This window comes from Stegodyphus dumicola, chromosome 10 (genome assembly GCF_044657685.1).
Source record: "Stegodyphus dumicola isolate Sdum_Otavi_A_Nest chromosome 10, ASM4465768v1".
Taxonomy (NCBI): Eukaryota; Metazoa; Arthropoda; class Arachnida; order Araneae; family Eresidae; genus Stegodyphus; species Stegodyphus dumicola.
The window spans coordinates 89,354,420-89,368,921 of NC_140777.1; the positions used below are offsets into that span (position 1 = coordinate 89,354,420).

Below are 14,502 nucleotides of genomic sequence, written 5' to 3' on the forward strand. Positions count from 1 at the left end.
GCATTGCGCACACTCTTTACTATATCCATGTACACTGCTTTTTTCTCATAAATTAGAAAAATTTCACGAAAATACATGACAATTTTCTCAATCTTTAAACCCGGTAAAAAGAACATATATGAAATTACCTGATCGCGAAAAAGTATTTACCCTTTTCAAATATGAACATTTCCACATATAAAATAAATAAAATATCCAAAAACATTTCCCTCTAAATCATCTATTACATTATACACGTCACCAACGAATTCATACCGCAAGCATTACAAATACTTAGTATCAAATATTTAAATTATTTCCATGCACGTTTACTTCAACTTAAACGTATACAAAATAACTATCATTTAATTAAAATATCACTAAACCATGTACACGTCGACTTATTTTTACTTAAGAAAACATCCCAGAATTGCACAAAAATGGCATTGCGCACACTCTTCACTATATCCATGTACACTGCTTTTTTCTCATAAATTAGAAAAATTTCACGAAAATACATGACAATTTTCTCAATCTTTAAACCCGGTAAAAAGAACATATATGAAATTACCTGATCGCGAAAAAGTATTTACCCTTTCTAAATATGAACATTTCCACATATAAAATAAATAAAATATCCAAAAACTTTTACCTCTAAATCATCTATTATATTATAAACGTCACCAAGGAATTCATACCGCAACCATTACAAATACTTAGTGTCAGATATTTAAATTATTTCCATGCACGTTTACTTCAACTAAAACGTATACCAAATTCCTACAAACATAAAATTCACAAAATAACTATCAATTAATTAAAATATAATTAAATTCAAAAACACTACTTAAAATATAAATGAGCACATACATTAAATTAATAAAAATTACCTTACAATCCTAATAACTTTAAACTAAATCATTGCTAATAACAATTTTCCCAATAATACCAAATTCCTTTACTTCCACCTTACATTTAGAACAATGCATAAAAATAATATCCTCAAATAATTAAAAATACTAACTTACCTAATCTTCTTCAGAATCTTGATTACGTGTCCGATAAACTTTTCTTCTTTCTGTTTCAGGATCTTTAAAATCATACTTATATTTCACAGCAAGGTACCAGGTAAAATAAATAACTTAATAAAACATCTTTATTTCTATCTCGCACAACCTTAAAGAAACATTTATTACTACCCTTTTCAATACCACTAAATATCCATTTCGAATTCACTTTAGTTACGGCCATGGGATCCAAAAATTCACGAACACTGTTTCACACAACACAGAATAAAGCCAAATACAAAATTTCCAGATTTTTTTCCTGATTTCCCCCCTTTTCCGATTAAAGAACCGTAATTCGTCTATTAATATCACATGACATATCCCATGATCTCTCATTTCCCTCACACAAAATAATGCGTAATCGGAACTGAGTACTGCTCACATTATTACCAAAGTCCCAGGTAGTAACCTTTATCGCCTCCAAAATGTCGCCAAACTACCAGTTACCATATTGTAAAGGTCAACCAAAGAACCTAATGACTCTATGACAGAAATTAAAAAACGTTATAATCTGTACTTGCATAAGAATAATTTCAAATTTAGAAATATTCTATCTGTGATTTTTAGGATCTCCTGATTCACATAATAAATTCACATTCCTATACCGCGAAGAATAATCTTTAGAATGGCAGACATCTTCACGGTTTCTGCAGACGATTATAGACGTGAAAAATTCCTCAAAAGTAAATCCAAAATTAGAAAGACACTAATACAGTTGGTAAAAAAGCATTTCGTGGAATGACTGTGTGATAATGGTTGTAAGTAAAAAGTAAGAAAGAAAAAGTGAAAGAGAGAGAGGTCGCCTTTTTCAATTTACCATCAATCACTCAGTAGTATTTTTCAAGGGTCGTTTTCAGAATGATATTGTTTCTTTGAAGTAGCTGAATAACATTTGATGTTAACATTAGTCGAAAGATCAGGAACTTTCCATCCCTGATATTACATCTCAAATTTATAATAAATTTTTATAAATAAAGGAGAGGAAGATAATTAAAGCGAAAATCAATTTCAAGTTTTAAAAAGAATAACGACACTAAGCCTTTGAGGTAGTATGAAAACTTCCAATATGAAAAGAGAAAGCGTTCTTGAATGATACGTTTTTTTTGTGTGTTGTTAGCTCATACAACGGCTTTTTCAAAGTGGATATTTCATTTACACTTTCTCAGTTTCGTTTTTAACTTTCTGCTTAAATCATTTCTTATCCCTTTTTAAAATAGTTTCCAAAGTTTTTTTAATAGTCGTTTCATTGACTGAGCATTTTATTAGTATTACAGCAATCTGGTTAATATCTTCTTCTCCCCTGAAGATAGTAAATCTGCCATACATATATTAATTAATTGCATTTATTTGTCTTCTAAAATGTTCTTGATTGAATTTTGTTTAAATGTGGAATTTACAGTAGTATTTAAAAGCCTATAAATTATTTATAAAATGAAACTTTTCAAAAATAAGGATTCAATATTTTTTGGAACTTTTCTTTAAAGAACTCCAATATAATTTAAGAGTTTAATGTTTTTTACATTTTAGGAATTCATCAGGTTATTAGACGTGTTTCTGTCAAAGACATGTCACAAATAAATCAAGTATTCCCACAAATGTTACAGAAAGAATCATTATTTTACAATCTAATTAGTTCTAAAACTGATTCCAAAGAGATAAATAACTTTAATTAATTCATTTTTCGTTTAAAATGATCTGAAATATCCGCGTTCCATTCTTATGGAAAGGCATTTACAACGTAGTATCTGTTGTATAAGAACTCTACTACTAAAATCAAGAATCCATAGATTCAGCTCTATTTCTTTCTCTATTTTCTTTAAACCAAAACAATTACTTGTAATAAGTTCTTCAGTAGCACAAAATAACAATTTTTACCCCCTCTTTTTGGGTAAAGAGTAACGCAAAATTTAAGAAAAGAATATCTATTTTCGAAATATTTAATTATTGCAAATATAACTGTAAATTATTAAATTATTTATAAACTTTCCTTGTGGATTTTGCATGGAAATCCTTAATTCATTGATTTATTTTCAAAGAGTTTTAGAAATTAAGGGTAAAAGATTAAACCTATAATGGTGATTATATTGTTACGTTATTTTCTTCCTTCAAGTTCGTACGGGGTTCGCAGATTTGGAGTGTATAATGACGACACTGGATGAAGTATCGAAACACACTTTATTTATCAATATTAATCAGGACAGCTCCAAAATCACTTTTACAGTTGTCGAACTGTCATAAGCACGCTGGCACGTTCAGCGACACAGCCTTCACACTGTCAGGCAATAACGGTGGAGACAGCTTCACTGCAAAGCACCCGAGTACAGCTTCCAAATCTTCAGTTCAGTCGTTCTCGGAACTCCACGTACTCTCGAGACTCTCCACGTGATGCACTCGACGATCAATTCGGCACTAGACTTCGAGACACTCGCTCAGTGACTGACTATCAGCTCGCTAGACGAGGCACACACACTGACTGCGGACCAGCAGGGTTTATATAGCTTTCGGCTTGTGTTCGGGAACATTCTGGGCTAAACCGGTAAGAATTCATTCCAGAAGGTTCTCCATCCGTCCATGGTATATAGCCAGTTTTGTCGCCAAATGGGCGATTTCTTGTCAAATGTGGCAACCCTACCTTCCCTGCCATTTTATGGCAACTCTAAAACTGCTTTGCGGGGAAGCTACCTTACCGTGCCTTAACATTTCGTAACAATATTATATCCTATTACTTCTACTTTAAGGGTCCGGGTTCGAATCCCACAGAAGGTATGGGGGTAATTTGTCCGTCCCTTCATAGGAGGCAACGGTAGCCACCCTATTAGGTGCCTCCATAATAATGAGACCACCGTTCCGACCTTAGCAGTAGCCAATGCCTATAAATGGCTAGAGCCCGCCATTTGGAGGAAGGAGAGACTTCTACTTTCAGCGAGCATTAGAATATTTTGTTATTGCGTGCACTGCAAAATGAATCCAAGATATTTTTAAATCCAAATGCTGAATTCTCTAAAAATGCTAGAATTTTTTGGTGATTTTGACATTAGTCGTTTTGATATCAAATGAAGAATCTCAATCGATGGATACAAAATGGCAGTATATCTTGAAATGCCAATAAAAACTATCAAGAATAATAGGACTTTTAATCTTTCAAAAAAAAAAAAAAAAAAAATTTTCGTATGATAAAAATTTAGAAAGAATTTAAGTAAATGTGAAATTTTTAATTCGATAGGATATCAGAATACACCTGCTCAGAGAAATAAGAAGAACTGTAAGTGATTTACTGTTTACTACAATCGACTCAAAGCCAGCTATTTCGGCTAAAGTGCATGAATTGTTCCAACAGGTAGGAAAGTTTGCTTTCTGTATTTTATATCAAATCAGTTCTTCCTGTTTATTATCAAGTTGCTTACGAAAATTGTTTTAATACTTTGTTAATTATAGTAGAATTCCGATAATCCGCTCGCCTAGAATTTGCGGATTGTGGGTCATATCTTCCTGAGTTTTGTTTACAGTCTTCTCTTTCTAATTTTTGCATTAAATTTGGATTGTTTATGCATAAATTACTGGACAGAAAACATACAATCTAAGCCTTAAAACATCCTTAAGAATTATTTAATCAAGATTTATTAACAAAAAAACTATTATATTTTTTAAAAACCAGTGAAATTACTTTTCAAATAATCTATATGCTTTTAAAGAGGAAAAGGTAGATAAATAAATAGATACACTTTACCAAAAGCTACAGTGGTAAAGTTTTTCCCAAATTAAATCTCTGCGCTAATTCTGTCCTTACATTCGGCGGATGTGCAAATGGATTAATAATACTATTAACAATTTACAAAAAGGTGTCAGAATTGAAATTTTGGATTTATTAAAGGAAAAATTTATTGTTTTTTAATCCGCTTGTTACCACGTTTTCTATTTTTAATCTCAGCAAAATCTCTACCAATGCTACTTACGATTCTATCCCTATTTACGCCTATGTAAACTAAATTGGTCATTTAGCGGAATTAAAGCAAACAGTTACAAGGTGCATTTAAACCATCTGAAAAGTTATCGTCAAACAAATTCTTTAGATATATTAACCACAATAATAAATTAATAAATTAATTTAATAGACAACAGATTATACATGCAAAAATAGGGGCTTCTTCTAAAATGAAAAAATATGCGAAGATTAACAGTTTGTGCTTACTGTATCCCCCCCGAAAAAAAAAGTCCTTACGCATGCTAAATAATTTCAATTTATCGATTAAAATATGTTATATACATTACATTTTCGTTAAAATATTTGTATTAGAAAAACAATTGCTGTTAAATTTACAATATTGCATTTTCTAAAAATCGAATATGTTTTTTTATTTTCATTCAAAAATGAGCAAGGTTTACAAGAATTTGCGGATTAAACGGTCGCAGATCACCAGAATTCTACTGATTTAACAAGGTTAAGAAAGCTCAGTGCATAAATTATATGTCTTATTTCAGGCTGAAATACCAATTCCAAGCAGAGCTAGACTAACTTCATCTTCAAGATCCAGCTCTGTTACAAGTTTACATTCTAGAGCTTCATCTAAAGCATCTACGCCAAACAACAGAGCAAGTTTATCAAGCAACTCCAGCCCTAAGGGAAGTGGACGCAGTTCTAGAACTGAAACAATTTCACCATCTGTAGTAATGTTAGGAAGTGGCTCCTTAGGTAATTATTTTTAATAAATATACATAAAGATTTACAGTGTGTTTGAGATAGATGGTTACAAAGTTTAGAGCACCATCAAACTGTAGATTACAACAGGAAAGAAGCAGTTTATCCTGGCTCCCTAAACTAATTTTAAGGCTAAATTTCTAGTTGCAATATCTTATTATGAGACTCAAAATGATGCTGTTAACGTGCATATCTGGTAGCTTACTCAATCACAAGCAAGATAGTGAATGATTAGAAATCCTACATCGCCAAGGTGACAGATATAGAAACTAATGCTCGATTTTATTTGAATGTTCTATTCTAGTGTTCGAACTACTGATTGAAAATGATAACCTTTAAAATTCTAAAAACGTTTCAGCACAATGTATTTTGGCAACTTTTGTTTGATTTACTTTCTTGGGTAAACATTTACTTCCAGTTACAGATTTATTTAAATTGAGATAGGAGATTCTGAAAAATAGGGCTTGACAGGGAATTCCATTAATGTAAATATTCGAAGCGCAGTTGTAATGTTGTACCATTTATTTCTTAACTGAAATTCAACATTTAATTAATATAATTATAATTGTTTCATTTTATGGTTTAATATTTATTAAGTTTGAGTACAGTGTACTATGTTTTCTCGAAAATAACTCCGGATCTTACATCTCAGTTTTTGCTTTGAAAGACATATTAGGACTTATTTTTGGAGTATAACTCATTCTTCCATGCAAAACAATTAATATTTATCCATTTGGCAACAATACACTTTATATCATATATTCAATAATCTACATTTATAAATGCATTCAAATACACAAATGTTGTTCACGTATCTTTTACAGGAACATAATCATTCCAATCAAGGTCCAAATCCCAGATTTGTGGCCCACATTTCTTAGAACTCCAATTTTTTAGGACCACTGGCCCTAACCTCTCATGCCTAGCAAGCTAGTTGTCTTTAAATGAGCACTTATAGTCTACATAGTTTGCATTTTAGTGAACTGATGACACATCTGTTAGTGATTTTATCCTATGAATTTTTCATCTAAAATCTCTTATAGGCTAAGTCTCCCAAAGTTTCCATGCAGATTTCTCTTCATTCTATTTTCTGCGTAGCTATTGATATCCTAATACAATATATCCTTCAACGATTGTAATATCAAGACTTTGGAAATAGGCAGTTATTCCTGTGGGGATTATTATTCGATGTATTCTTCATTTTAGAAGGATGCTATTCATATATTTGGAGTAGATAGAGCTAACTAAATCCTAAATTAGCAGACCTATTTGTTCATCTCTCAAAACAAATGGTACATTATATCGACCCACTTCTTTACAGATGCTTGTGTGCACCAGGCCAAATCGGTTTCAAAGAATATAAATATCTGGAACACTATCAATCCTATCTTTCTTGCTCTCAGTATGATTAGAGGCAGGGCTTTTTCTTTCCATCCAAGTAACTTCCTAGGACATAGGTAACATGTACACTTTCTTCGCCAATAGAGTTTATGTTGCTTGAGGTGGCATCCTTCTAATCAGTTGTCCACTGAAATCCTTGACTCATAAATACTGCAGTTTCGTTAATCATACATTGATATTTTAATCATATTGAAGAGCTAATGTTTAGAAAAGTCAATGTCATTAACAAAAGACTTAAAAGCAAAGCAAGTGTACGTTTAACCGTTTGATTTTTTTTTGGCTGTATCTGGCTATGTGTGATTTATTTGAAGGTAAAATCTGCATAAAAAATTTTTAAATAATATATTTCAAGTTGAAAGTAATTTCAACTTGAAAATTAGCATCAATCTAAAGCTGAAATAATTTAGATTAAGTCACATTGGACAACAAGTTTTAAATGTTTAAAGGTGTGGATGATCCTTATGCTTTGAAACTTGAAGGAATGTAATCGATCAAAAGGGTTTGTGCGTCATTTCAAAAAAGGCCTTATTTTCAAGTAAGAATGTTAGAACATGACATGCATAAATTTTATATGCATCTTGAGTTTAAGTACGAAAATCAAATTTTTGCTTTTTTTTTTTTTTTTTTTTTTTTTTTTTTTTTTTTTTTTTTTTACTCAGTACATCCATGTATGGTAACAGATCCTTTCCTCTCTTACAGGTGACCTGAAGAAGTAAAAAGTAATAACCTTCAGACAATCTCCTTTATTCTATCAAAGTAAAACTGCAGTTATGTATTTACCTGTAAAAATTGCCAACCTAAACAGAAACAAATTTATTATTTCATATTTTTGTACTTTACATAATTTTGTATTATTTTAACAAAAAAAAAAAAAAAAAAAAAAAAAAAAAGATTTAGAAAAGTTTTCTGAATAAATTTTTTTAATAACTGCGATTTGTAACATATAATTTGTTTTTATAACTAATTGAAATTCAAGCTGTTTTTATTTTTTAATTCTAAGCGTCTTAAAAGTGCATCCCCGGCTTAAATCTTACTATATTGTATCTCATTTTCTGTGTCTAGAAAAAGCTCCTTAATTACTTCTAGAATATGGTTATAGGCCATATAAGTATACACTTATAGGACCTTTTCATTCAAGTGAAAAATAGTGCTTGAAAAACAGAGAAAGGAAAGAATTCTTAATTCTGAACAAAGAAAACAAAGAATTCCGAACATTAAAAATTATTTTAGAATTAAAAGAAAAGAAATTATTTTTCTTTTCTTACATCATGCTTTTTCTCTAGCGCTTCTTCGCCTTCCTTGTTGCTTTCCAAGCTATTTTTGTTACAGCTCATTACAGTTGAAATAAAAGATTTTAGTCATCACTGGTGTCTTCAGTAAACCAGTTTCTATCGATTTCTATATATTTTTGCATCAAAGTGCTGCCACTGATTTTTGATAATTTCAAACAATTCATTTTCATCAATAGTATTTGTATACTAAGGGCCCTCAAAACTTGAATTTTAAAGCTTGCTCTCTTAAAACAGTGCTGAACAGAACTTTGTAATATGAATTTAATAGCCTTCATTATCCACTGAATGGCACTTAATACATTGACACATTATGCGAGCTGACTGTTATTTTCCAAAGTGTTTTGAAAAAGAGCATACCATTAAAAGTTTTCTGTAATGAAACTAGAAGCTTCTAATTATACCTTGGTCCAAAGGCTGTAATACTGATGTTGCTTAGGTAGTGGAAAACACTAATTTCACTGATTTCAGTTTTACAATTGGTGTGTGGACTGGCGAATTGTCAATACATAAATAGCAGAATCGTCCTATGTTTGACAACTAAACCTAAGCTTTGCAACATCCATGACTTTTTGCTGTGATGCCAATGGACTGACAAAGTTTTCAGACTGATGTATTTGAAGCACCTTGGTTTTGTGGCCTTTTTCAGACAGTTACTTTGTTATAGTGTGGAAGGAGAGTTTGTGAGACTTTGGAGCTTTTACCACCATAGCACTTTTCTTCTTTGAAGCAAAAGGTTTTATTAGGCAAAATTCGAAAAGATAATCGAGTTTCTTCTGCATTGTAGACGATTTTAACCTTATATCCTTCACAAATTTCATTTAGCTTTTTTATCTGTTCTGTTACATATTGCATAGCTACTGATTTTTCTTTACCACAAACAGTCTTAAAAGTAATATTATATCTTTGCTTAAATTTATCTAACCAAACATTTTATATGTTGAAGTTATGTCTCAGGCTTTCCAAAACAATAATACTCCAGTTACATGAATATTGTTTATTCTTACAGAACAAAACCAATTGAACATTATTGTATCAATTTCACATTTCAGTTTTTCTAAATTTTATGGCCTTAATGTTCACTTGAATCAGCTAATCCCTAATATTTTTATTCCTTCTCTATCCTTTAACCAATGACTTAATTTTTACTTATTCCAAATTTCTGCCCTTAATCTCTCAAACTAAGCTTTTCAATTCCTTAAACATGAATTACATAAAACTTTTTGTTTTAATGTTAATGTTTTTCTCTTTGAAGCTAGGCTAGATAATGCATTTAAAAATAACTCACAAGTACAAAACTACATGTTTTTGGTTCCCCAGTCCTGGTAAAAACTAAGAATGATAGAAGTTTTGGCTATATCCCCATTGCGAGATGCCTGTGCTTTGGAAGGTGGCCAGTCATTTCACCACTTTTTCTTTCCCATTGGTCTTTGTCTTGGATTGCCCTCCCAACATTTTCCCTCCCTCCTCTAATGAGAACTATAGCAAGAATTGGATTTTGAATGAATAAAATATTTTCATTCTACTGCAACTTGCTTTTTTCCAATTTTGTATTGTTGTCCTTTTCAGCAGTTTTCAAAAGATAGAGATTAACTTTTTGTTGTTCTTTTGTCACAAAACTATCTTTTACTCAGCACAAAATTACCTTTGAAACCTCAGATGACTACTAACAAAGAATATTTCTATTTTTAGTCCAAAGGGGCTTTGTCCCTGAAGGACTATTGTTTTCGTTTTGCAATTTTGCGTCGGACTCCTATAAACGTCGGTTCACTTTTCAAACTGTTGCCACAAAATGTTAGAGTCCTGCATTATATTTGAAGAAATTAAATAATGAAAAATCTGCATAAATGATTGTCTATTTCTCGCATTGTGATAAAACAACGGTACATAGAGCCATCGAATTTTGAATGACGAAATCCTACTGCGAATATGGGCATCTGAAATCCCAAATTTGGAATTTGTTTTATTATAGATTTTATATTTTGTAAAACTTTAACGAATTTTTGATTTACAAACTCAATGCTTTAAAAGCGAGAAATGGCAAAATCATATATATAAAAAAAATACTTTTATCTCCAGCTCGCCAGACTGTGTATATTGGAAATTCTAAAGATATGCGTAATTTAACATTATTTTGCGATATTGCTCTTGAACTGAATTTTATGGTTTAAGTGCAAAGAACATGATATTTAATAAATAAAGGTAACACTCAAAACGTTAAAAAAATGCCCCTTTGGACATAATTTAAAATCTGAAACATTTCAGTTTTTTTTTTTTTTTTTTTATTGATTTTTTTTAAAACCCAAGTTTCATTTTTGAAACTTTTCTTTAATTGCCCCTTAAATAGAGGTAAATACATTAAGGTCCCTATTCAAAGGGACAGAGACCAATAGAATTGTCCTTTACAAGAGGTAGTACTGTATTTTATATACTTATTAAAATAGTCCCATAAAAAAAGATTCCATACAAATTTTATACAACTTCATGAAAGACAATCAGATTTGATATACATATTAAGCAAAATCTAACATATTAGCTCTGTAATTTATGATCAGATTAAAGAAATCCTTGCTGTAATATGATGAATTAAATTAAATAAAGAAACCGTGATTGATAATATTGACTTTTATTTATTGATTTTTAATCATCTGCTCTGTACATCATTACACTTACTATATTTTTTAAAGAAAATATAATACAGCATGCCACGCTATTTACAAAAGAAGTCAAATTTTGCTTTGAGCAATTTCATCTAACTATGGCTTATAACTTTTGTAATTATTAGGACCTGGACTTTCAGATGCTTCACTAAAAGTAATGGCATTTTTCATATATCACAACTCAGACCTTTTCATATGTACATTATTTCTCCAATTTTGGGTCAGTCTTTCCTTTAAAATTCTCTATATCACTATATTAAATTGAGTCAACTCATCAATACCCATCTGAACACAACTAAGTTTTGGCTTTAGTTTGTTAGATAATGGCAAAGCGAACTAAGGATATATGCTTAAGGGGAGGAATGCCTTCATGGAGGACTTTCTAAGGAAAACTGGCTGAGAAAATTAGTTTTATTTTGAAAGAGTCGAACCTTGGCTCCATTTGTAAGAAAGCCATTTGCTCTTCAAAAGTTAAAGAAGAGTTTGGATTAAAAAAATTATTAATTACAAATGGAAAGACACTGTAATTATAAATTTTGACCTCTCTCAAGCTTTCCTTCATAGTATAAAGATTTATGGTGAGGTCAATTTTTTAATACACAAAAATTTTCTGGCCGATAAATGATAAGTTTTGAATATATCAACATAAAAAATAAAATGTAATTCAGCAATATTTATTCACTTTTTTTTTTTTTTTTTTTTTCTGAAGAAGCTGAAGCAGGAGATGATAAAGATAAGGATTCTATTACTAAACATTGGCTATATAACTACAGGCCTGTTACACTGTATTTTAATATAAGGGGAGGGATTAGTAAATTTCCATTTAATCATCAATTTATTTTGTTATTTTCTAGCATCTTTTTTTCTCCTTAACATGATCAAAATTTTGCATCTAAAGTTTCAAGTCCTAGTAATTATAAAGGAATCACATTTCTCCTAAAATTAATGAAATGATATTTAGATGCATTATATACACATATATATGTAGTATGTACAAATGAAATATTAACACCAGTACTTCATGTTCCAAAAAAAAAAAAAAAAAAACTCTTCTGAAACTTTGCTTATTTTGATTCTAGGAAAAATAGCTTGTATATACATATACACTATATGACAATTTCTTTAATTTATGGCTAAGATATAGCAATGGCTACCTTGGAGCATGGTTATTCATTAGAAGAGTCTGTCTATGTGTTTTTGGAGGCAGTTGGGGTGTAGATCTACTAGAATGTGGTGGAGGTAATAAAGTAATAGCACTGTCTAACACTCCAACTGATGTATGATGGGCCACCGGGACTGAAGATAATGTAAAATGTGAACTTGTAGAAGGAGAAGAATCGTTTAATGATGATTGTGATAAGCGTCTGGGAGTAGTCTGGGGTATGTTGGCCACATCTAAGGCAGAATTTCTTCTTGGCAAAGTCACATCACTAGAATTGCTCCAACTGCCCACTGGTCTATGCACAGGAGGAAAGTTAGAGGCAGAATGCATGCGTGGAAGTGTTCCTGAACCACCTGCTAAGTCCCTTCTTGGAGGAAGCGGTGGAGGGCTTGTTTCCCGTGGTGGTAAAAGAGGTGCATCTATGGCTTGCTTAGTACGTGGTGAAGTATCTCCAACAGATGACTCTCTTTTCCTGCGTGGAGGTAAAGGAGGAGGACTTGGTAATGGGGGAGGTGGTGGCAGTGGTGCAGCACTAGAAGCATAAGATGGACTTGAAGGATAACTGCTTGGTATTTCTTGTATAATAGGACCTACCAAAAGGAATTTGAGAAACAGATACATAATATATCTAATGTACTTAAAATAATATGTTCCAAAATAATTTAGTAAAATTTACAAACAGATTGTGAAAAGATTTTTCTGATAAAATAAATTCCTCAGCATTAAAAAATAAAAATATTTTTTTTAATTACAGATTAAAAATTTAGTAATTTAAAATTCTTTACAAATTTGTAATTAAAAACACCAAAATATTACTATTAATGGCTTAAATGGAAAATAATGAAAGTACTGCAATCATTTACACAAGCAGCAAGGTTTTTATATGCATACTTGCCAACCTATGACACTCAAAAATCAGGAGATTTTTTTAAGAAATCAGGAGATTTTTCACAATGTTAAAAAGACTTTTTAAATGATAAAAATATAGTTTTTAATAATGAATTAACTTTAAATAGTTACTAAGTCTTAAATGCAAGCAAAACAAAAATACCTTAGACATAAAAAACATTTTTATTACTTTCATCTTCTTCTTTTTTTTTTTTTTTTTTTTTTAAGCACTTTAATCAGTTTTCATACAAATGTTATGGACAGTGGCAGATTTTGCTCTCGTTAAGAAAGAAACTTCATAATTCTGTTCATAGCAATTGCCACGTAGGCCTGCTTTCGCTAATAAAAGTTTTTCTAATGTGTCATCACTAATATTAGATCTAAATTTAGTTCTCGTTTTCGCAACAACACTGAAAATCCTCTCACACTCCGCATTACTATGGGGAACTGTCAAGATGGCCGACATAATTCTAGAGAGTTCACTATATTTTAAAATTCCATCAGCACCTTTCAATTTTCCAATTAACCTCCACTAGGTGTCAATCCTAGCTGATTATATAACTTCATCCAAGTTTTCTAATTGTAAACTGCAAAATTGCGACTGAAGTATATCAGTAGCAACATCAATATCATCATCTTTCATCACTAAATGAATCTGTTCAAAAAGTACCTTATATCAGAAAAAGATGCATTTGCTAGAGCAGAAATATCAGCAACTTTAGCATGCAAAATCACTTCATTGTTGACTGGAAATTTATGTAGTGTGTAATCACATACTCGACAGAAGTAACTTCTAACATGAAGATAAAACTTACTTTTGTTTTCTTCTGAAAGTTCTTCCACTACTTTTTTGTAGTGGAAGTTCTTCCACTACTTTTTGTAGTTTAATTTTTTTTGTAGTTGCAGCTCCTATTACCAAATCTTCATCTTTCTTCTGATTTTCTGTTTCACCATAAATCACATCATATATAGAATTACAAGACAAAACACAGACTGGTTTTACAAACTTTGATAAAATGTCTTTAAACAGATCATAAATCATCGATTGCAAAACATGAATTAATGGAATTCTGCTTTGTAGAATTGTGTTCAGAACATCGAATGCTGGCACAATGAATTGTAAAAAAAAAAAAAGCAAAAAGCTTTGTTACGGTCCGAAGAAAAAAAAATAAATATTCGTTCTTCACAAGATAAACTTACAGTAATCGAAAAATGTTTCGTGTGTTGAGCAAATTTTTTTTTTTTTTTTTTTTTTTTTTTTTTTTTGAGAGAGAAATTTGTATCAGCTTTACGCTTATATTTTGCAGTATTATTTTGAGAACTGCCAGTTGAATTGCTGAATGATGCAGAAATTACTTTT

At 30.9% G+C, this 14,502-nt stretch overlaps 2 protein-coding genes across 3 annotated transcripts in view; one reads left to right on the top strand and one right to left on the bottom strand.

Annotated features, from left to right (window-relative positions):
• The window catches only part of LOC118188348 (coiled-coil domain-containing protein 39-like), a 63,154-nt gene extending 52,111 nt beyond the window's left edge, over window positions 1-11,043 (top strand). The window contains exons 18-20 of the mRNA XM_035358760.2: window positions 4,270-4,383; window positions 5,526-5,736; window positions 7,843-11,043. Coding sequence (XP_035214651.2) covers window positions 4,270-4,383; window positions 5,526-5,736; window positions 7,843-7,859 — 342 coding nt within the window. The 3' untranslated portion in view covers window positions 7,860-11,043. The remainder of the gene's footprint in view (window positions 1-4,269; window positions 4,384-5,525; window positions 5,737-7,842) is intronic.
• Sos (Son of sevenless guanine nucleotide exchange factor) overlaps window positions 11,043-14,502 on the bottom strand; it is an 85,296-nt gene continuing 81,836 nt past the window's right edge. For both annotated transcript variants that reach the window (XM_035358762.2, XM_035358761.2), the window contains one exon: window positions 11,043-12,844. In XM_035358762.2, coding sequence (XP_035214653.2) covers window positions 12,243-12,844 — 602 coding nt within the window. In that variant the 3' untranslated portion in view covers window positions 11,043-12,242. The remainder of the gene's footprint in view (window positions 12,845-14,502) is intronic.